Source organism: Saccopteryx leptura, chromosome 1, assembly GCF_036850995.1.
Source record: "Saccopteryx leptura isolate mSacLep1 chromosome 1, mSacLep1_pri_phased_curated, whole genome shotgun sequence".
NCBI classification, from domain to species: Eukaryota; Metazoa; Chordata; class Mammalia; order Chiroptera; family Emballonuridae; genus Saccopteryx; species Saccopteryx leptura.
The window spans coordinates 255,958,216-255,981,689 of NC_089503.1; the positions used below are offsets into that span (position 1 = coordinate 255,958,216).

At 53.2% G+C, this 23,474-nt stretch overlaps 1 protein-coding gene across 3 annotated transcripts; it reads right to left on the bottom strand.

The window, feature by feature from the left end:
• Nucleotides 1-3,412: 3,412 nt before the first annotated feature.
• ZSWIM4 (zinc finger SWIM-type containing 4) lies at nt 3,413-21,688 on the bottom strand. 3 transcript variants are annotated; one of them, XM_066347595.1, is made up of 14 exons: nt 21,553-21,681; nt 19,106-19,307; nt 17,312-17,668; nt 15,563-15,711; nt 15,313-15,478; nt 14,090-14,257; nt 13,245-13,589; nt 12,505-12,642; nt 11,927-12,181; nt 11,160-11,295; nt 9,337-9,491; nt 7,900-8,063; nt 7,176-7,257; nt 3,413-6,784 (listed from the first exon to the last, which is right to left on the bottom strand). In XM_066347595.1, exons 2-14 carry the CDS (start codon nt 19,218-19,220, stop codon nt 5,925-5,927), a joined length of 3,090 nt encoding a protein of 1,029 aa, XP_066203692.1. In that variant the 5' UTR covers nt 19,221-19,307; nt 21,553-21,681; the 3' UTR covers nt 3,413-5,924. The 3 variants fall into 3 exon arrangements, with proteins under 3 accessions (XP_066203692.1, XP_066203683.1, XP_066203676.1); XM_066347586.1 differs by having other exon boundaries at nt 3,414-6,784; nt 15,313-15,463; nt 21,315-21,688; XM_066347579.1 differs by having other exon boundaries at nt 3,414-6,784; nt 21,315-21,688.
• Nucleotides 21,689-23,474: the final 1,786 nt, after the last annotated feature.

Sequence of the window (23,474 nt, forward strand, 5' to 3'; positions counted from 1 at the left end):
GGGGCGGTGGTGGCGTCCCCGGCGGAAGTGGCCCATATTCATTCTTGGAACATGGGGTGGTGGTGGTGGGGAGTGACAAGATGCTTGCTTGTGTGTCTCATGCCTCCACGCCCTGACTGCAGCGCATTCTTAGGCACACGTGCATCCCTCAGCAAGGCCTGGGGCCTGCTTTGCTTTCCTGGCCCAGGGTGTACCCTCCCTTCACGCCTTCAGCTGCCAGGAGCTTGGCCCTCCATGGACACCATATCCTATGAACCATTGGGAACAGGGGCCCTGGCACCTGTCTGGTAATGCTCTCTTTACTGGAGACCCAGGTCTTTTGTGCCTGCGAGGATGAGGAGTGGCCTTGGCCCGGTCCCGGGGCTCTGTACAGGGGAAACCCCACAGGAAACAGGCCTGGCCAAATGGCCGCCCTTCCCATTCTCGTCCCTGGGACACGATTGTGCTGTCTCACTTCCGGAGGAGGCTCAGGGAGGCCGGCTGCCCTTCAGGGTTTCATCTGCTCCTGGTTGGTGCCCCCAGACCCTGAGGGGACAGGGCAGGACATCTTTCTACACCTGTCTCCCAGGGGGTGGCCACATCACCAGAACTAGGTGCTAGGGTCCTACCCGTGTGCAGTGTCTGCATTTCTACCTTCCTATTTCTGTCTGGTTTGTGATGACAGTGTAGCCCTGTCCTAATTACAAATAGCATTCATGGGATCCCTACCACCACAGTATCCCTGCTTTGCAGATGGAGAAACAAAGGCCCAGAGAGGTTGAGTGACTTTATGAGAGTCACCCAGCTAGAAAGCTGCAGAGCTGGGGATCAACTGGCCAGCCTGGTTCTGGAATTGGAGTCTCCTAGACACAGAGCCCCATTTACAGAACATAGGGATGGTTTTAGTTCCAACCCCCCCACCACAAAGAACCTGGAACTTGGTGTAAATGCTCTGCTGTTGATGTCTTGAAATTCTTAATTTCTGAATGAGGGGTCCTGAATTTTCATGGTTGCACTGAGCCCCACAATTTCTGTAGGTAGTTCTGGTGCCAAGCACTTGCTGAAGGACATACACATTTGTTTGTTGAGATCTCATCATGCTATAAGGTAGATAGAAGCCCTTGGCTCTACTGTACAGATGGGGAAACTGAGGTTTGGTGGATATTTGGGAAACAGCTGAGCCTGGGTCTGTTGCTGTGTGTGTGTGTGTGTGTGTGTGTGTGTGTGTGTGTGTGGGTTCACTTAGCATGGATTACTGGATGCCCACTGCCAGTATCTGCTCTGGTGGGGTGCAGGCTGAGGCCTGGCTGCTGAGGAGACGGGACCACAGGGGGAGGCCCTGGTGGTTTCCTCCTGCCCTTCATGCTTCTAGGAAGTGGCGCCAGCTGGGGTGAGATCACTTCCTCAACTGCCTGCCCGCCACCCGCTTGGCTTCCTCTCCCCATGGCCCCATTTAGCCTGCCTAGGGCTCAGTAGTGGTGATGGGGGCGGGGGCGGGATACAGGAATGGGCCATTGGAGGGCTGGAGACGTGGCTCTGGAAATCCCTGCAGCCTCTGGCCCAAAGCGACCCTCCTGGCATCTCTTCCTCTCTGGGCCTGGAATAGAGGGCATGGCTGGGCAGGGAAGTCCAGCTCGGTGGTGCAGCTCTCCATTCAGCTGCTGGTCTATATGAGGAGAGGGTGTCCCTGCAAGGCCCTAGAGGAGGATAGCAGCAGTCAGGACCTGGGGGGCAGATGTTCTCAAATCTCATTATCTCCTTTGCTCTCTCTCTCCCCCAGGTGCCAGCTGATGGCTCCGCCCAAGTGCCCCCCCAGCCCTGTGCCATGGCCGGCTGGGGTTCCTGGGGATGGGATTTGCTGCCTGTCACAAATCACATTGCCAGGGATTTCCAACCGACCCTGAGCCCTGCCTCTGGGGCTACCACTGTCACCGCCACCACTACCATTACCTCCGAGGATGTTGCTGGGAATGGGAAGGCAGAGAGGTCCCCTGCTGCGTGGGTCTGGCCTGGGGAGCAGGGCTTAGCTGCTTGTGAGCAGGGTCTGCACCAAGGTGTTCACAGTGGCTAAGTTCCGCCCCCCGGGCCCTCACCTCCTCCAAGCTCTGCTGCTCTCCTTGCCTGTCCTGCCACCTGGTCTCCCTGGGCTCTGCCTCCCGTGCCTACTGAGCTGAAACACAGTTGATTTGTACAGACTGGCTCAGTTCAGCAGGAACAGGAGTCAAGCCCCCTAGGAGCCCGTGGCCCCTACCTTCCCTGGATGGGCTGATGCCTGGGGGAAGAGAGGAGGACTCAGACTTACAGCTGTGCCTAGAGGAGGGACTTGTGGGGTTGGATGGAAAGGGGGATGGGGTGGGTGGACCTAGCTGTCTGCTGCAGGCCTCTTCCCCCAACTCTGCACTTGGAGAACCCTACTGTCCTACCTCCAGCTGGGCTGTGTTCCCAAGGAGGACAGTGAGTTGCCCTTCCACGAAAAAAGCCAGCTGTTTCCCTGCCTGGCTGACCCTCTGGGCCTGGAGTCTTGGTCCCTTCTCTCCCAAGCCTGGTGGGGACATGGGGCTGCGCCACACCTTCCCTGCAGCCAGTTACCCAAGAGGAAATGGCCTTGGGCTCTCAGACCGTTAAATGCCAACTCTAGGCTTCCGGAATCAGGCTGGCCTAACCTGAACATATTTGGCCTCTTCAGCCTGGGTTCTACAGCTTCCTAACTTGGGGGGAAGAGCCGTGACATCTCCTGGCACACACAGGGTGGGGAACAAAGCCTCTGTGGGCCCTGAAAGCACACAGTAGGCCTGATCAGTTCTGGGGTGGTCCCAGAACATGGAAGAGCAGAGTGAAGCCCTCCTGGCTGTTGTGGCTGGTGCACTGCACCCCCTCCCCACCTTGGCCGGGGCAGATAGAGAGTTGGGGCAGTCTGTGCTGTGTGTGGTATATAGTGTCCAATTAAATAAAAGCTGCCCCACCTTATCCCTGAAGGTCTGGTGGTTTGTGATTCATTCTTGCCTTTCATCCCTGGAGTTCTGGCTTTTATGGTGAGAAATTTGAATCAGCCCAAATTTAGTGCCTTGGTCCCCTAAGCTCCTGGTCTCACAGAATCCCTATCCCCTCCGCACCTGTTGTAAGGAAGGTGGCAAGTTAGTTAATGAAAAGGGTACCTGGGGCATGGAAAGATGACTTTGAGGGGTGTCCTGGGGTTGAGGGGAATGACTCTGAGGGATACTTTGGACTGGAGGGACTGACTTTTGGGGCTGAAGTGGTGACAGGGAAAGCTGTTCTGGGAGGGACCCAGATGGTCATAATACCTGACCTGTGGTGGCATTGACTTGAAATGCTGATTGATGGCGCTGGCTCAAACCCCTGGGCTTGCCTGGTCAAGTTACATATGAGAAGCGACTGCTACAAGTTGATGCTTCCCACTGCTTCCCCCTTTTGTTTCTCTCTCTTTCCTCTCTCTAAATAAATAAAATCTTTTTAAAAACCTGCCAAAACACCCCTACACAGATGGGGTCATGATGAGCAATGCCTCACGCCTAGGGCCAAGAGAGGATGGAACCCAATCACAGGTAGTGGGGGGGGGGCGGGGTGCTGACCCTGAGGGAAACGCTGGGATAACTGGGATCTCAGGGGCTTGAGGTAGTGACATTTGGGGGTGACTGACACAAAAGGGATAACTTAGACGGGTAAAATTCAGGGTGTCTGGTATCCGAGATGCTAGAAGGAAATTTGGGCTCGAGTTGTGTGTGTGACTTAAGGGGGATATTTGTGGATCACTTTGAGAACTACAGGGGTACTGTTAAGGGGCTCTCTAGGTATGAGGACATTTGGAAGCGGCTGGGACCACAAGAGCCACCTCTACCCTCCCAGGCCTCCAGGCGGCGCTAAGGGGCGCACCGACCCCCGAGTCTGCCCTCACATAACTGCGGGAAGACGGAGGCCGAGCAGGAGGTGGGGCCGTTCCCAGTTGGTGGCCTAGACTCTAGGCCCTAGAACACAGGCGGTGCCACGAACCAATCACAGTGCCTTTCAAGCGGCCGACCCCGCCCAGCCTCTCCCGGAAAACTGTCCTCGCCTGCCCCGGCTCTGATAGTAACCCAGGAGGTCCGTCTGTCAGTCTTTAAAGTCAGGAGATACTGAGAGTTCCTGCTTCTCGGGGAGCCAGTTAACAGGTAATTGAGAGCCTTTTCCCTAGACCCCAGTCTATTTGGGGACTGGAAACCTCATCCGTGACGTTGGAACTCGGACGCGCCTGACGGTGCCCCGGTTGGCCACGCCCACCCGCTGCTTTAGTTTCGGCCAGAGCTCCACCCATCAAGGCCTAGTCTAAGCTCAGGGTTCCCAACTTTGGCCAGGAGTGTCTTCCCCACCAGCACCCCACCCCCGCGTCCAGCTCAGCAACTTTGGAGGAGTACCCCTAGGAGTGGTGTCTGGAGCCAGGGCATCCCCTAGTGGCTAGTCCCAGAGGCGCAAGGGCAAGCGGCTCCAACAAGGTACTAAATCACTTTTATCTTCCTAAAATGGGTGCCTTTTTCTTCAACTTTGGAGCCCCCATCTTCTCATCTGTAAAATGGGGATGTTCCTACCGATTCCATAGGGCTGCTGTAACAGGTGCAAAGGAACATCACAGGGCTTGCCTATGGTGACCTCTACCCTGCCTGCAATTATTCACCTTATTACCATTGGATGAAACCAGTAGTCACTCTCAGTCTGCCCCTCACTTGAAGCTCTGCCCACAAACGAGGCTGGAGATTTTCTGTGGAGGAAAAATAGAGGGTCTCTGTTTGGGGTGGCGGAGGGGGACACACATCTGAGTCTCAAAATAAAGAAGAAAAAGCTGTGTTCAATCTTTAAAAAACAAAAAGTTAATACAGTATATGGTTCAATAAATAGAAAAAAAAGTTATAAAACAATATGATCTTTTGTCCTTAATTACAAGAGGGAAAAAAATGAGGGGAGGATGGGGAGGCCAAAAAGATAGCAGCTGGGACTTAAGAGACACAAATAGAAAGATAGGTTAAATGGAAAGAAATATGGAAAGGGAAAGGAGGGTGAAGGGGCAGAGCAGGGAGAGAGGAGAAAGGGAGAGACAGAGAGCCAGAAAATGCCCAAATGCCGGCCTTTCTTTCCAAATTTAGGACTGGGGTGGGGATGGGGGTCCCTGGCTCATCTGTGCTTGTCTCCAGGTTTGGATGACACCAGGTTTGGAGGACAGTGTGAGCATGGCCCGGTTCCTGAGTTGTATGTCCAGTGACTAGCGGATAGGGAGAGGGACAGCAATAGCCCCCCCAGGATACCCTGGGATCCTGGGACCCACAGGAATGAGTCCAGGCTCATAGATGGGGGTTGAGGTATGTGGTTGAGGCCTGAGGCCTCTTTAAATCCTTCAGTGGGGGTGAGACATTGGTCCTGGCTGGATAGCCTGTAAATGGCCCCAGTGAGGGGAGGGTACAAAAGGAGATTGAGATGCCCTAACACAAGTCCCCTGGCCACCCAGAGTGGTGTGTGGGGAGGGTCTGCTACATTGACTTTGAAAGCCGGTTTCTGGGAAGTCCTGCCTCCCAGCACCTTGGGAGCCCAAGCCAGGTGTGTGAGTTTGGGGATGGGGGAGTTTGCCTATTGCTTTTGGAGTGCCCAAGGTGGGGTCATACCAGCTATGCAAGCACACACCCCCTTCTAGGCCTCTGGGTGGTGGTATGGCTTCTGATCCTTTCATCTAGCACACTCACTCTCACACTCCTAGACACGCTTGTGGTAGTATGCCATCCCCCCATCCCCATATCTAGCCAGGCTTGGGGGATGCAAGCAAAGCCACCCAACTCCAGCCAGGCTCCTTCCCTGACTTAATACTGAGATGCCACAGGACCTTCAGTCAGGCCCCCTGAGAGAGAGTGGGTTTGCCACAGAGGCAGGAGCAAAGGGGACCCTGCCCACCACCTGCCAGACGCCTCTCAGCCAAAACGTTCCCGCACCAACAACATGAGCTTCTTCTTGCCCTTGTAAGTCTGTTTCAGGTTCTCCAAGAACTGGGCAAACTGAAGGTGCCCGTCAGGTGCCAGCAGGAATGTTTCTCGTGCCTTGCCCAGGAACTCAATGAAGTCGCCGTAGTGCCGTGGGCTGATGTGTGTGAGGCGAGAGTGGCTAGTGTTGATGTAGGCTGCCACTGCGGCGTCCAGGAGCTGGCAGAGCGGTGCCCGGTCGGTTCCCAGTGGCTTGGCCGCCCGGCGGGCGCCCAGGGGACCCAGACCAGGTGCTGAAAGGGTCCAGCGGCGCAGGATGTCAGAAAGCATGGGGGCACAGTGGATACTCTGGATGATGAGTGGGACAATGGCTGAAAGTTCATGCCGGCCCAGAGAGTGGCTGAGGGAGCATGCCCAAAGGACATCATTGACAGCAGGGTGGCTGTCCTGATTAAAAGCGATGCTAAGCTGTGCCAGAGCCAGTGTGGCTAGTTTGTAAGCCCGCAGCGGCAGGCCACGGTGCTCCATGTAGCGGGCCACAGTGAAGAGGTGGGCGTGGCCCAACCCACCAGCTGCTGCATCCAGCACAATCTGATAGGCTGCTTCGAAGGCCACGTGGTTCTTCTCACAAAGGGTGAGAGCGGGCAAAGCGCAGTTTTGCGGGTCTTTCATGGCGCACTGCAAAGCCAGGGTGCGGGCACAGGCCCAGAGCTCTTCTCGCTGCGATGCATCCAGCTGCAGCCGCAACAGAGTGGCATGCGTGGTGCCCGTCACTGCCACAATGGTGGCCGCCTCCACGGGCGTGAATAAGGAGTACCAGTTTTGCATGATGTTCATCAGGGCTTGTGGACCTGGGGAAGATAAGTGGGTGTAACTGGTCAGGAAGAGGGGTAGGAATGTGGACGTGTGTCAATGGGTTTGCCCTAATACCTCATCCCCAGAAGCCAGGGCAGGTGACATCCTCTGTCTTCATCACCTGCAATATCCTTCCAAAGGAGCAGGGAGCAGCAGGACTGGTGGGAACTATATATGTGGGGAGGCTAAGCTCCGTGCCATTGGCCCTCTCCAAACCATTTTAGCCTGGCCAGCCTCCTGGCTTTTGTCCAGCAAAGTCCCTCCACCTTACATTCCCTCCTGGCTTAGCGCTGAGCACAGGCTACATCCAGAGGAAAGTCTACTTCTCTCTTGTGCCCAACTGGTTCCATAGAAAGACGGGTGGCGGGTCTCCTTGGGGACTCTCACCAATTTCTGTGGCACAGCTGACCAGCCAGCGCACCATCTCCCTTCGCCGCCAGGTCATGGTGCTCAGGGTCATCCGCATCACCTGCAGGGTAGAAGGGGGGACAGAAAAAGGTCACCCAGAACCTTGGGCTGATTGAGGGAGGGAGGTTGGGATCCTTGGAGCCCAGGGAGACTTAGAAGTTAGGGGCTGAGTTAGTGAGCTGTACAATTTGGACAAATGGCTTCACTGTGACTTTCAACCAGACCTCACCCCCAGAGGCAGCTCCTCACCTTCATGACTCTCCTCCAAAGCTAGCCCCTCAACAGTGACCCCTCCCTCTAGGCTGGATTCCCCTAAAGGCCTGACATCCAAGAAAGCTCCTTTTGACAGGCTTTGCCCCCTTCCACCCAGCTTCAGCCCCCACCCACCCATGACCCTTAACCACAAGCACACCAGCCCTAGGCCCCATCCTCTAGGCCAGAACCCCTAGGCTCTGCTCCTTCTGTGGCTCATCCTCTCACCAGTAGGCTCCAAAATCCTCCTCATCATCCTCAGCCACACTCTCAGAGGTGGATTCCCACCTTTAGACTCTGCTACCAAACCCCTCCTTCATAGGTTCACCCCCACTGGTAACCTCATTCTCCTCCTCCCAGGACTCACAGACTCTGCCTTTCTGTGGCCTGGCCCCAGAGGTGGCCCTACTCACAGGCAGCACTCCCTTCCCCAACCTCCTGGGGCTCGCACCTGCAGGCCCAGCTCCAGAGCAATGCCCAGCAGAGTGGTGTCTGGTGGTGCGCTGGCTGGGGTGGCTGTCTTGCAGGCATCCTGTGCCAGTTTGAAGAGCAGGGCTGGAGAGTGGATATTTTGCTGGATGGAGCCCAATACTGTGTGCAGCCATTTGGGGTCTCCTGGGGTGGGGGGAGGGACAGAGGCACCATTGGTATACCAGGCAGTTCATGCAGATTCCCTCCACACAGGGGCACAGGTGTGAGCATGGAGGACCACACACCTGGCAATGATTCTGTGAAGATCCAGACCACTCTCTGTACTCCCACCCCACTTCCTTCCTCTGCCCTTCTCCACTTCCAGTGGGAGGAAGCCACTTTGTAACTTGTTAGATGCTTAATGATCAAGTGCATGGATTCTGGAATTAGAATGCCAGGGTTCAAATACCTGCCTTGCTGTGTGACCCTGTGCAAGTCACTTCAACTCTTTGTGCCTTGGCTGCCCCATTTGTGCAATGGGTAATATTAGTGTAATGGTACCTGCCTCACTGGGCTATTGAGAGCCCATACTAGTAAAGGATTTACCATGGCAAAGCTACACAAGTATTAGTTTTTATCACTATTATCATCATTGACCTAGATCCTACAACTCTCCATCAGTCTACTCCAGCCACACCAACCTCCCCTGTTCTTCAAACATACTATGCACAGTACAGTTTTAGGGCCTTTGTACTGGCTCTTCATTCTGCCTGGAATGCTCTTCTCAGAAGTTATGGACTGAACTGTGTCCCCCAAATTCATATGTTGAAGCCCTAACTTCTAGCATGATGGTATTTGGGGGAAGGGGGCTTTGAGAGACAATTAGGTTTAGAGATCATGAGGGTAGGACCTCCATGATGGAATTAGTGCCCTTATAATAAGGCACTAATAAAGGCCAGAGCTCTTTCTCTGCCATGTAAAGAAACAATAAGAAGGTAGTTGTCTGCATGCCAGAGTCCTTACCAAGAACTGACCCTGCCAAAACCTTTGTACTTCTAGCCTCCAGAACTGTGAGAAAATAAATTTCTGTTGCTTAGACCACCCAGTCTGTGGTATTTAGTGATTGGCAGCCTGAGCTAAGACATCAGATTTTGGTATGGCTCTGCACATTCATGTGGCTTAATGTCAGCTGCTTTATCCCCCTCTGTTGCACTTGTTACCTTCTCACTTACTGCATAACTATCCTCTTTACCTTGTTTATCATCTGTCTGCCACCAACAGAATGCAACACCACAGGGATGGGATTTGGGATAGTTTTGTTTACTACAGCATCCTTAGCATCCTAGATGCCACAGTGCCTGGTCCATCTAGAAAATGCTTCAGGAAAACTGGTGGAATTTGATAAAAGTATAAAAAAGAGGGGTAAGGAGGAAAGAGGCAGAGGAAGACGGGGCGATGATGGCAGCATTGTCCTCACCCTTGGCCGCAGTCAGCATGGTGGAGGCCAGCTCGCACTGGCGAGTTTCCAGGTGACCCAGGATGAACCAGCGGGGGAAGCGGTTACTCATAACAGAGTCCAGTGGGTTGGGGTGAGGATCCCCAGCTGGAAGTGCTGTTTCCAATACAGGCAGTCTGGGGTGAAACAAGAAGCAAGCCCTCAGTGAAGCAAGGCTTGAGTTTCCATCCTTCTCAGGAGAGGCTGCTTGCCTCAGCTGGAACCTCCCCTCTCGGGCAGCAAAGCCCTGAACATCCAGGAAGATGTTCATTGCAGTATTGTTTATATCCATCACTTGGGAGCATAGTAAATAATGTTCTTTTTATGTATCAAAGGATCATGTGGCTGATAAAGAAGTGATGGGATTATGTCCTGAGAGGGCCTTAAAAAATTCTGCTTCTGTGGTCTGCTAGTGTATGTGTGAAATGACAAGGAAAATCACTGTAATCTTCTTTTTTTTTTTTTTTCCAACAGCATGAATGTCTTATCAGCTCTAGGTTGGTTCTTTTATGACAGTGGTCCCCAACCTTTTTTGGGCCATGGACCGATTTAATGTCAAAAAATATTTTCACGGACCGGCCTTTAGTGTGGGATGGATAAATGTATCACGTGACCGAGACAAGCGTCAAGAGTGAGTCTTAGATGGATGTAACAGAGGGAATCTGGTCATTTAAAAAAAATAAAACATCGTTCAGACTTAAATATAAATAAAACAGAAATAATGTAAGTTACTTATTCTTTCTCTGTGGACCAGTACCAAATGGCCCATGGACCAGTACCGGTCCGCGGCCCGGGGGCTGGGTACCACTGTTTTATGATGCATCCTTACAGTGGTATGTGTGCTGTGATACAATACTCAGTGAAAACAAGGGGCAAAGAATAGTTACAGAATGTGCCTGATCAGGCGGTGGCAAAGTGGATAGAGCATCGGCCTGGGATGCTGAGGACCCAGGATCAAAACCCCGAGGTTGCTGGCTTGAGCATGGGCTCACCAGCTTGAGCGTGGGGTTGCCAGGTTGAAAGTGGGATCCTAGACATGCTCCCTGGCTGCTATCTTGAGCCCAAAGGTTGTGGCTTGAGTAAGGGGTCACTGGCTCAGATGGAGCCCCAGGTCTAGGCATATATGAGAAGGCCATCAATGAATAACTAAGGTGCCACAACTATGAGTTGATGCTTCTCGTCTCTCTCCCTTCCTGTCTGTCCTTGTTTGTCCCTCTCTCTCCCTCTTAAAAAAAAAAAGTTACATATCATCAGTGTAAAAGGAGGACCAAGACTTTCTTTCCTTTTTTTTTTTTTTTTTTAAATGTTTATTGTATTGATTTGAGAAAGAGGAAGGGAGAGAGGGAGATAGGAACATAGGAACACTGATCTGCTCCTGTAAGTGCCCTGACCGGGATCAAACCAGCAACCTCTGCGCTTTGGGATGACGCTCTAATCAACTGAAATATCCCGTCAGGGCAGGAGGGCCAACTTTCAATCTCCAGATTAAAGATTTGCAGAAATCCTGATTCTTGATAAGAAAGTGGGAACACTCCTTGCCTCCAGAGACTTAGGTATGTTGGGACAAAACAGCCTAGAAGAGTACTCTGACTTCTCTGCCATGTGAATGTCTCTCAAATTCAAAATAATATTATACGTTTATATTTAACAGTCAAGAGCATAGGGCAGCCTGAATGCCAGCATGAAGGGGATTGAAATAATGAGGTTGGGAGTTCAGCCAGGAAGATGGGGCTGTGAGCATGTGTCCCACTCCCCAATCCTGCCTGGCCCCTGGGCAGAGTCCCTACCTATCTGCCTGTCCTTACCTCATGGCTCGCAGAGCGAGGCGGTAGGCCAGGTCGGGGTCATGGGGTAGCAGTGCGGTGAACAGGTAGCGAGCACAGGTGTGCATTGGCACACTCTCCCGGAACAGCACCTCTCCGAAGCCACTGAAGGGCCCCCCTGCAGGGGCAGCCTGAACTCAGCCCCCAGGAGTGGGCTCATTTTTGCATTTCTGCCAGTCTCCAGATCTCCCCAGACCCCAGGCTAAGTATGGGAAGGGCAGATCCCAGGATAGAATGGCTGGGACTAGGGGCTGGAGAGGTCCCGGGCATGGGGGCACAGGGTTGGCACAGAAAAGCCTTGGAAAATCCAAAATGAGGAAACCCTAGGTATCCCTGGGTTGGGGAACAGGACTCAGATGCAGGGTGAATACAAAGAGTGGAGGTGGAGGTGGAGCTGCCCCTGACAAGGGGTGGGCCCAAGCTAGCTCCTCACGGAAGTGGGGTGGGGTCTTATAAGGCAAGACCAAGGGCAGAGCCAGTAAAATCCGGCTGGACATCAGCGGTTTGACTCATTGGCTCCAAGGTGGAAAGGGGTCGGGGCCTCACCACTCGCAGCAGTTACCGGATTCCAGAACGTGCTAGAGGGTGACTAAGAGCTGGATCTCACTTTTTAGGAAATGCTAAGTAAGGAAAGGACCAAAAGCCCAGGCTAGGGGTGAAGCCTCTCGATCCAGCAGAAACCCAAACAGGTCAGGCCAGGTGTAGGACCCTAACTTTCAGAACAGCCAGGCCTGGGGGCGGGGCCTCACCGTCCAGGAGCAGCCCAGCCTGCTTGCGCAGCACTTGAACCAGCCGCTCATCCATCTCCACCTCCTCCAGCAGAGCCAACAGTTGCTCCTCATTGCGCACCACCTTGTCCTGGGCGTACAACCCTTCGGGCAGGGCCCGCTGCTGTCCCAGGCCCAGCAGTGCCACCTCCAGCGCCAGCGCCAGGTAGGATTCCACAGAGTTTCCTGGCACCTGCACGTGCTGGTAGGCCACCTTCCGCTTCTCGGGGCCTGACTCTGTGGGAGACCCGCACCAAAGATGCTGGAGGGGATCCCCTTTTCTGGGACCCCAATGGCCCTTGATCTCAGGCATGGAGGCCCGGATGAGTGTATAGGTAAATTCCAGCTGCTCCCAGGAATGACCAGGGGGTGGGGGTGATTTTCAATCAGCAGACAGGCCAATTGGTGACCTCACTTTCAGAAGCTAAGCCTGTTGGCTTCCAGCACTGGGGAGAGGGGGTGGGGTGGGGAAGGGGCCAGGGCAAGGGTGTAGTCTCACTTTCTAGAGGTAACGTGTGAGGGGATTTAGCCAATACCCCCACCCCCTCCAGTGTGGGTACCTGGGTAAAGGGAGAGAGCCTCTTCCTCCACACGACAGGCTTCCAAGAGGGCCCTGCAGAGGCAGCCAATGGGGTCCAGGGGGTGGCCCACCCATCCTTCTGTATTGGTGATGCAGGTGGAGCCTTTCTGTAGCAGCTCTGCAGGCCAGAAGTGGAGCTCAGCGCCTGCCCATCCTCCTAAGTCCTTGGGGTGGGCTTCCTCTTCCTGAACCCTCAGTCCAGCCTTCCAGCCAGTGCCCACCCACCGGCCATCTTTGCTCATGGAGCTCTGCAGCTACTCTCACCTCTATAGCCCTCTGGCTTCCTATCCCACAGCCACTCTCAGGCCTGGCAGGACACCTGGAGGGAACTGGCACTTTCTAAAACCTCCAACCAGTGTCAGCCCCTCCTCATAACCCATAATCTCACCCACTTCTCTCAAACCCAAACAACAGCAGCTTCAGGGTGTCCTCTTGGGAACTGCCTCCCATGGAGGCTGCAGGCTGCTGGGTTTACTGTGTTTCTGAAATTCAAGTTCTTAAACTCAAGCAGTGACTTCCCTTTAAATCCTGCAGCCCTTCTCGTGGTTCCGTGGGCACTCCATCCCCTGTATTACATTCCTTTATGCTCAAGACACTTAGAGTGGTTTGGTTCCCCTGGTGGGACCTTCAGTGGTACCCACAGACCCCCTTGGGTTGCCAAAACCCCTGTAGTTGGTATCTGTGCTTGTAGCTCCAGCACCTGATAATATTGGTACCCACCTTTCTTCTGCTGCTTGTAGCTCTCAAGCTGATGCCGCCGCTGTAGCCGGAGTGTGTTGACTATGGCTCCTGCCAGTCGCAGGGCCTGACGGGGGTATCCATGGGCACGTAGAGTGTCCACACGGGCACAAGCAGTGGGGAATGGCTCCCCCAGCCAGAGGGGGCGTCCCTGGGGGTCAAAGGTTGGCCTGTCGCTGCCCACATGGCCTGTGAGACTGGGACCATAGCAGTCGCTGGCCAGGATCCTCTGTAGGTGGGTGTCACTCCAACGCAGTGACCCAGCCTGCAGGGCGCGGCCAAAAACGGTGTGACGGGAACCTGCAGCTGCCACCTCCTCCTCCGGGCCTGCGGGAGAGGTGTCCAATATGGCCTAGCAGCTGGGCCATGTGTGCCAACTTAGGGCTAGACTCCAGGTGCACTGATGAACACACATCTTCTCAAATCCTTCTAGCAGCCTTTCAGAGGTGCACATGTGAACATGTGTATTGGACACTGAGGCTGAATAACTGTCTCTGCGCATCTTTCCCCCCATTCCAGTCCTCTTTTTTTTTTTCTTTCCCTCTCTCCCCATCCTCCTCCTGCCTCTTTCCCTCCATCCCTGCCTCTCTCTTCTCAGTATCTTCCTTTCCTTTTCCCTTTGTCCCCCCACTTTCACTGCCAGAAGGCTAACTTAGAAGACCAGCCCAGAACTACAGGTGTCTTAAGCATTTCGCTTTACTGTCCTTTAGACGGCCACTCCCTCCTGACCCCCTTTCCTTTCCTTTCCCCCAGAACACCACGATGGAGAGGTTGGGCTGCTGGCAGGGGTAATAGTTTTGGGATAATGGCAGGAAGCCCTCTCCTACCTGGGCTGAGGGTCGTAGTGGGCTGCAGACTTGGCCCGTTGAAAGAGTAGTTGCCCTCTTCCAGCGGGCACACATCCAGCTTGTCCCACTTGCCAAGCAGCTGGAGCCAGCCCATCCGCTCCTCTGGTTTACAGTGGGGGCTCAGGACTACACATACCCACAGGGCCCCTGGAGAGGAAGGGCAGTGAACATGGGCATTGGGGAGGTTCAACATACATGTCAACAGTAGCAGCATACATTTATAGAGAGCCTATCCTGTGCTATGCGCTACGCTCTGCTTCATCCTCACCTTGGGCCTCTAAGGTTGCAACTAACTGCCTCTTCACTTTACAGGTAAGAAAACTAAGGCACACAGGGGTAGTCACTGGCTCAAGGTCACATAAGACCCAGGCTTCCAGACCCTTCTCACTGTTATTCACTCCCCCCTACACACACATGTTGCTTATCATAGTCTATCACTGCTGCCTCTGGAGAAAATCCAACCTGCCACCTGATTTTCAACAGCCTAAAAAATATTCTTACATTAACATTGTTTAATGGTGGGGAGGGAAATCAATAGAATATTTTGTTGACTGTGAAAATTACATAAAATTCAAATAAATAAATAGTAACCATAAATATAGATTTATGAGAATTCTGCCATACCCATTCAGTTATATATGTTTGTGGCTGCTTTTCCACTAAAATGGGCAAAATCGAGGAGTCATGACAGACCAAATGGCCTCTAAAGCTGAAACCACTGACTATCCAGTCCTTATGGAAGAACTGTGTTGACCCTGGTCTTACGCAGGGTCAATTTGTAGTATTTTCTCATCTGTCTTCCCTACCAGATGTCAGCTTTGTGAGGGCAGGTAGTTAATCTGTTTCTATACTGATTGTAGTTCCAGCAATCAGTATACACTGGAGGTGCTAATGAACACAGGAAGGACTCAGGGGCCAGACCCCAATCTCAGGAGGGGCAAGACCTAGTGACAAAACCCTAGCAGTGGTCGGCAAACTCATTAGTCAACAGAGCCAAATATCAACAGTACGATTGAAATTCCTTTTGAGAGCCAAATTTCTTAAACTATATAGGTAGGTACATTCCTTATCGAGGTAGCACCCACACGTGGTATTTTGTGGAAGAGCCACACTCAAGGGGCCAAAGAGCCGCATGTGGTTCATGAGCCGCAGTTTGCCGACCACGGCCCTAGTGCCTGCTCTGCTCCAGGTCTGGGACTTACCTAGCTCGTCCCACAGCTGCCGACACTTGTCTGTCATGCCGGCACCCTGCTGCCGCCATAGGGCTAGGCGTGGGTCCTGCAGAAACTGCTCGGTCATGAGGATCAGCATGCGTGCCCCGTTGGAGTCTCGCATTCGCAGCATCTCCCGCACCTGCACGGGGACAGGCTGGTGAGGAAGGGACGAGGCATCAGCACCAGGATCTTCTAGCCCCACTGCATCCCTTCTGTGCATGCCATGCCCTCACAGCACCTTGCAGAACATGGAGCGCAGCTGTTGGCTGGCGCCATAGTAGCCACCGTTGGACAGAAGCTGCTTCACCTGTTCCTGGATCTGCTCCTCGTCCAGGTGCCAGCAGTTGGCATCCTCAATGCCTGCACCTGCTGTGGGGTCTGGGGCACCTGTGGGGTGGGAAGGAAAGCTAAGGCTGGGGTTGGGGAGAAGGGTCTCTGCCCCTGCTATCATTCAGTCCTCTACACCACCCAACCTATCCCAAAGTTCCACTCATCATCCATTTGTCTGCCCATCATCCCATCTAAGTTGCCATCCACCCATCTATCCCACCCAGAACATCATTACCTTATTCATTCACTTATTCGTCCACCCACCAATCTGCCCATCCATCCATCCCTCCTAAAATACTACCTATTCATTCATTCATTCATTCATTCATTCATCCACCTTGCTTAAAACATCACTAGCTCATCCATCCATTTACTGATCTATCCATCTTATCCAAAACACTACCCACCCACTCCCCTTATCCATTCATCCATTCATGTGGGATGATGGTCCATCCTACCTGAAACATCACTTGCCCTTCTACTCACCCATCCATGCCACCCAAAACATCATCCATCCATCCAAACCATTCACCTGTCTAACCACCTCCCCATCTCACGCCATATGTTTATCCTTCCACACGTTCATAACCCTTAGCATACCTACCTACTCCATTAGTACAGCATCCACCCTACCCACAATTTCCACACACTCACTTATCTTTACTTATCCCATTGGTCCATCCATCCAACTACTTACCCCTATTTGTTTTTTCAACTCATCTGTACCAACCCCTCAAAATATCCACTGACTTATTCATTCATTGACCCACACAACCATATCACTCATCCATCCAACAAACCCCAACTTTCTATTCTTCTCCCATCAACCTATCCATTCATATATATCTCCCAAAATATCCACCACCCCATTAGTCCATCCATCTGTCTTACACACACTTGATCCATCCACCATGTCAGTCCACATATATAAACATTCCATGCATCCATCAACTCACCTACAATCCATGCACTCATTAGTCCTTCCAATTTTCTACCAACCTCATCCATCCATCACACCATCAGTGTACCTCAGCCCCCTCAATCAAAGCCCATCAGACCCAACCCCACCTCCAATTATCACCAATTCACCTACCATCCTAGTAAATCACACATCCACTCATCTACCCATCTGTTCACCCCAACTCATCATCAACACCTTCTGTATCCACCTACCCCCACCCTTAATTAACCACCTACTTATCATCCTGTTCTGTTCTCCCCACCATTATAGTTAGACAACACAGACCCTTGTAGCCCCAAACCCTCCCAGAGCTCTTAATACCTCCAAGTCTATCTCCTACCAGCACCCCACACCTGACACCCACATACCCTTCATGTCCTTTACCCATACACACTCAGGTCTGCTCATGTAATCTTGGGACATGCCCACTCTTGGGGCCAACCTCCTATTTGTTCCCTCAACTCTCATTCTCCCCACTGGCTGATTTCCACCACTCATCTGACCAGGGCCACATCAAATTCAGAATCTTCCACCTAGTAGGTGTGTGAGCTTGACCTCAGGCAATGATACTCCCTTTATCCCTGCTCATAAATCAAAGGGACCTGAGAATCCTGTGACAAATGCCTGTCACATGGCAAGCGAGGTGGCTATGAGCCGAGGCCTTACAGCCCCCATCAGACTCCAAGGTGCCATTACCATGGACCAGGTTGATCTCAGAGCCCAGGAGGAGGATCTCGTCGGCCAAGCGCTGGGCGGTAGGCAGCACCTCAGTGTGGTGGGCACTGATAAGATACTGCACGAATTTCTGCAGCTGGTCCCGGTTCATTTGGGAGAGCGTCTCGGAGATGGGCAGCCGCAGCTCCACCTGACGGGCATGCCGAATTCGGTACAGTGACAGGGCTACCACGTGGGCACAGTAGAAGAGATCACGATTGTCACAGCCACAGCTCACAGATGTGATCTTGCAGCGGTCAAAGCTGATGGAGACGTGGTAAAGGTGCTCGGGCTCTCCGGGGCCCCCAGGCTCTCGGATGTTACCGCTCAGGTGGAATCCTAAGACAAAAACCAAACCACCACTGCTGTGTCACCCCAGGGATGGGGGTGCTCATCCCTGGTGCACAGCAAGAGCTGGGTGCAATGCCAGCTGAACTTACAGCAAGTAACCTAACCTGTCTGTGCCTCATTTTCCTCATCTGTCGAATGAGAATAAACAGTAACATCCTCTTTCATATATTTGTAATGAAGATTAAATGAGTTAGTAATACTTGGCAATGGTGTAGAACATTGATGGCACACAGTAAGTTCTAAATAAATACAAGCATAAATATTACTATAGCAGTGATGTTAATGATGGTTTTCTCAGTCCTTGGGTTACCATGGATACAGCCTGGGTCCAGATGCCCTATAATTTCCTGGGAAGATGCCAAAGGCCTATGACACTTGGGGGCAAGGGGCTATTGTAGCAGGCCAGGTCACTCTATCACCCTCTGCCGCTCCCTGGCCCCTGGGGAGCCCAGATGCCAGGCTCATCAGACTGGTTGGGCAGCTCAGGCCCCAGCTGGTCCTGGCTGCGTCACGCAGGGAGACAGCAGCTTCCTCATACCGGCTGGAGGCGGCCAAGCCTGTGGCCAGCTAGGCCATGTCCAGGCAAGGGGGCCCCCCAGGCTGATAGGATTCAGGGAGGGTCATCTTGGCCAAGCCCCTGCCTCCAGCTGGGAGACATGACTTGCACCCGTAGAGGTATGGTGTTCTAGGGCTCACCTGTTTTCTGGCTCAACCTCTACTGCAGCGGTTAAATAAAATATGTACTAACGATGGCTTTAGGCGACCCCTGTGTTTTGGTCATTCGACCCCTGCTGGGGTCGCGACCCACAAGTTGAGAACCGCTGCTCTACTGGTTCCTTTCTGAGCCCCGCTGCCTGAGGTCTAGAATCATCTTTCATCTCTACCTTTAAAACTCTGCCACTCCCCATTTCTCCTCTGGACCCTGCTACCTAGCGTGTAAGACCACCAATCAGAGCTGATCCTAAACTTCTATCCTACACTCCCACCTAAGCCTCGTTGCCTTAGGTCTGATCCCAACGTCCACTTGAGTTTCTCTGACTGAGGTCTAGTACCATTCTTGCCTATGGCTCTAAACCTCAGTCCCAACGCATCACTGGGTCTCTTTGCCTGAAATATGGAACCTCCTCTCATTTCTAGTTTACAAATTCTCCTCGATGCTGCCTTGGTCCTGTTCTCCGAATCTCACCACTTCTTCCCCACCATCCAACTAAGCTGTCTGAGCTGACGCAATATCCTGCCCCCCATCCTGAACCCTCATCTAAGTCTGCTGCCCAAGATCTAGGCAGAGACCTGCTTTTTAGTTCACAATATCTTGTCCAACATTCCCCAGGGGCCTGGAACTGCTCCCTGGTCCAGGCCTCCCTCTAACTCTCACTCCCCCAGGCCTTTTCTGAGCCTCCTGCTCTCCCTGGTGCAGATACTTACCTACTTGGAGCACATGGTCTACAGCCCCGCTCTGCAGCAGGTGCAGCCCTCGGGTAAAGGGCACCCGGGCATCGTGCTCGCCTTCTGGAGGCTGGTAGCCCAGCGATGAGTACATACATATCTCCCGTTCGCTGCGTGGAAATGACCAGAATACAATGCGCTTTTGGACTGGCTCTGGCACCCTGGAGAACCGCTCCTCGACCTGCAGGAAGGGCCAGTGGGTTAGAAACCCTACTTTGAGTCCTGGTTTTGCCACTTACAAGCTGTATGATCTTGGGCAAGTCACTTTGGCTCTCTGAGCTTCAGTTTCTCAAGTATAATAGGGATGTTAACAGCACGGGCCTCTTAGGTATCATGAGGATTAAATATGCATTAATTTACATAAATTGCTTATAATAACACCTGGCCCATAGTTACTATTCTAGAACTTTCTGCTGTTTTCTTCCTGGTTGTCAAGTTCCAGGATTCTACGTAAGATAGTCCTGCTTCCCAGGCTATGAGGGGGCAGGACAAAGGAAGATAAAAATGATAAGGATAGTAAAGAGGCCTACACTTTCTTAGCCTATGCTATGCTAAATACTTCATGTATGCAATTTCCCTTAATTTTCACAGCAAAATTGCAATGATACTAATCACATTTTCCAGCCTGGGGAATCTGAGGCTCTGATGTGGTATGAATGCACTTGTTCAGGGTCCCAGAGCTAGTGAGCTCCAACTCCCAACACAAACTCTACTCCCAGTTTCCAAGGGCTCCCAGGAAGGGAGGGGTGTCCTAGTCACCCCCATGGGCTCTGAGCAATGAACTGAGCTGGTTGAGCCTGTGTTCCAATCTGGGCTTGCTACTCACTGGCTGGGTGATCATGGGCAAGTTTCTCAACCTCTCTGTGCCCCAGTTTCTTCAGAGTGGGAAGGAAAACCACAACTCCCAAAGGGTTGCAGAAGATTCTATGAGCTTCTATGGGGCAAGAGCTTTCCTAGTACCCAGCCTGACCAGGGCAGGTCCATGGGAGTCCCAGAGATGGTTTTAGGATTAATCTGGGCATTTCACACACAATGAAGGGGCAAGAACCCTCCAGAGCCCCCAAATTTGGGTTTAGGGGAAATGGGAGAGCCAGTGACTGGCCCAGGTATTGGAGACAGTCGGCAGATGACTAAGGAGGGGTTTTCCAGGCCATGAATCAGAGCCTGCTCCATCCACACTTGGCCCAAATCCATCAGTCCCAGCAGGGTTCCTAACTCTGGAGAGGCCAGGGGCAAAGAATGCTCCCCTAAAGCCAGGAGCTTGTGGGAGCTCATAAGGTTTGGTTAGGTTCGGGCCACATCTCCAGCTCCTCAGGCACCCACACAGAAGCTGGGAAAGGGGACGTCTGGGGTCCCAGCCTTGGGGCATCCTGTCACAACCACTAGAGGCGGGGCTCCAGGTGCACCTGTTTGTTCAGGTACCATCACAACACAGACCCTGACCCTGCTACACACCTCCACAAGGACTGGGATGGATGAGGGGGTGGCAGAGAGAAGGGTGAGTAGTGCAGGACTTGGTGGAGGGGTACCCTGAAACTGGAGAAATCCCTGCAGCCCACTAGAACAGGCTGGGCAGCTCCAGGTGGGAGGTAGTCCCACAAGTACTAGGGGCGGGGGGATGAGGGACAGGACCTGAGGGAAGATCTGGAGGAGAGGGGGGCTACCCATGGGGCAGGTGGTTCTGGCGGCTAGGGGAGCATAAATGGATGTCTTAAGCTTAAATCTGTAGAAATGGGAGAGTGCTCTACTGGGGGTGTAGTAGGGCAGAGAGCTGTAATAGGGTATCTGGGGTCTCTAGGAGCTGTGCTTGAATGGAGGCAGCTTGTAGGAGTTAGAGTAAGGATTGAATGGGGTACCATAATGGGGGATGAGATGAGAAGAGAGGAGTACCCAGGGTTGTGAGAAGACCAGGGGGAGAAGGAAATATCAAGAGTTGGGATTTAGGGCGCTAGGGGTAACCCTGGGTCTTGTGCGCTGGAGGGCAGGGCTAGCGGGGAAGGGATGAGGGTAGGTCATGAGGTCTGAAGGAGTGAAATGGGAGAGTAAGGGGGTGCCTCGGGACAATGTTAAGGATCTTGAAAAAGATCTCTCTCCGATGAGGGCGGGTCTGGAGACTGGGGGCTGGGCAGGAGGAAGGAGAAGGCCTATCGGCAAAGGGGTTGGGGTGCGTCCCTCCCCCTCCGGTCACCTGCTCGAAGGCCCAGCTCTCGGCTACTCGCTTGGCGCTGAGGTCCAGCAGCGCCTCGGGCCGGCCTCGGCCGCGCACAGCCCCGGCCCCGGAATCGCGCTCCTCCGGTCCCGCGGGGCTGCTCCGGCTCCTCTTGGCCGCGGGGGCGTCCATCCGGCCGGGGCCGGGGCGAGGCCTGTGTGTGGGGGGTCGGTCCAATGCCCGCTCCGCTTCGTCGGCTCCCGTGACCCCGACCCACCTTCCCGTTCTTCCTCCAAGCTGGGCCTCCCGGGACTCGCGCCGCTCCCACCCCTGCCCCGAGCCGGGCAGGCCAGGTGATGCGGCCCCTTTAAGACTCTTCACAACAATGAAGCTGCTTCGGCTGCCGCTTTATCCTCCGCCTCTTCCCGCCCCCGCTGCCCGTCCCAATTGGCCCCCCATCGGACTTCGAGGCCCTCCTTTGCCATTGGCTATGCCGCTAGACCTGTCTGAAAGTTTTGCTGCTCATTCGTAATATTTGCTGCCTGTCCTTGCAGAGAGGCCCAATAAGAACGCTCAGCGAGCAGCGCTGTCAATCAGGAGGGGCCGGTGACCAATCAGAGTGGGAGGACACCCCGCGGGCCGGCCTTATGCGGAGTTTCGGGGCGGGCCTTGGGTTCATTCACAACATTCCTCCCCCTCCCCCTTGGGCTGGACAGCGCGCCGGGGCAGCTGGAGCTGCGCCCACACACGGCTTTGTTTACTGAGGGTCGCTTCCGGGAGCCGCGAGGCGACAATCAACACCGCTCCGCCAGGGAGTGAGACAGAAGGGAGGGATCTCCTGACAGTAGCTCAGCCTTTCTTTCCTCTCGGCTGTGACGCGAGAAACTCAGCCTCACTGGGCACCGAGTCGTTTTGATGGGGGCGGGTTGGTGGTGGTGGTGGTGGTGTGTATGTGTGTGGGGTGCGTTCACTGGCCCTTTGGTAGTGCTCTTGGGGGCCGTGTGTGTGTGTGTGTGTGTGTGTGTGTGTGTGTGTGTGTTGTGCATTCACTGGCCCCTTCTCTTGGTAGTGCTCTTGGGGGCTGCTGACCTCCTCTCTAGAAGTAGAGCTCAATTGAAACCCATCCTTGAGTCCTAAGGTAGGAAGCCCCAATCCATTCTACATCCTAAATATGTCATTGAGCAATAGAAAATTGCTGATTTTCAAGCATTTATGACCTATTAAAATGGAATTTTCATAAGGTTTGACGAAATGTATGTTAAATACGACCACCTCTGGTTATTTATTTATTTAGACAGAGAGACAGAGAGAGGGACAGATAGGGCCAGCCGGCAGAAAGGGAGAGAGGTGAGAAGCATCAATTCTTCCTTGCGGCTCCTTAGTTTTTCATTGACGTTGCAGCACCTTAGTTGTTTGTTGATTGCTTTCTCATATGTCTTGACCCCGGGAGCTACAGCAGAGTGAATGACCACTTGCTCAAGCCAGTGACCTTTGGGCTGAAGTCAGCGACCATGGGGTCATGTCTATGATCCCATGCTCAAGCCAGTGATCCAGTGCTCAAGCTGGTGAGCCCACGCTCAAGCCGGAAGAGCCTGTGCTCAAGGTGGCAACCTACAGTCCTCTGCATCCCAGTCCGACGCTCTAACTACTGTGTTACTGCCTGGTCAGGCTCTGGTTATTTTTTTTGACCCAGCTCTTCCAGGCCACATACAGTATTTGGCCTGGAAGTGGGCCATGGTCTATATCCACCCCTGATACCTTGTCTTTAGAGAATCCTGCATTTTCCCTTAGCCACACCTCTCTCCATTATCATTACATTTCTTTATTTCAGCAGTTAATTTCTTTCTCTCCTTCTCTACTGTGAGCCCCAAGGCTAATTAGTGCACTGCTGTATCACCAGCACCTACATCACAGGGCATACAGCAGTCGCTCTGTCTGTAATTCCGTGCACGAACCACTTTATGCTTTGTTCCCATTCTGTTGAAATAATCTACAGAACAGGAAAAACCGAAGCTCGTCCCTAAATGGCCTCATTGTTGCCCCTCACCATATGGAAAAGCTGGCTTTTACCTTCCAGAAATTTCCAGTTTCACAGCAGCAATTTCTGGCCAGCCCCCAGCCCACAATTCAGTAAACTTCTCTAACCTGCACTGTCCCATATGGTCACCACTGGCCACAAGTAACCTTTGAGTTCTTAAA

Excerpts from the sequence above, each read along its gene's own strand:
- ZSWIM4 (XM_066347579.1), bottom strand. The coding sequence starts at position 21,467 with ATGGACGCCCCCGCGGCCAAGAGGAGCCGGAGCAGCCCCGCGGGACCG. Across the intron at positions 15,712-17,311 it reads TGAGATCAACCTGGTCCATG|GTGCCCCAGACCCCACAGCA; the intron begins GTAATGGCACCT and ends CCCACCCCACAG. Across the intron at positions 11,296-11,926 it reads GGCTGGGCTGCTCCTGGACG|GGGGGCCCTTCAGTGGCTTC; the intron begins GTGAGGCCCCGC and ends CTGCCCCTGCAG.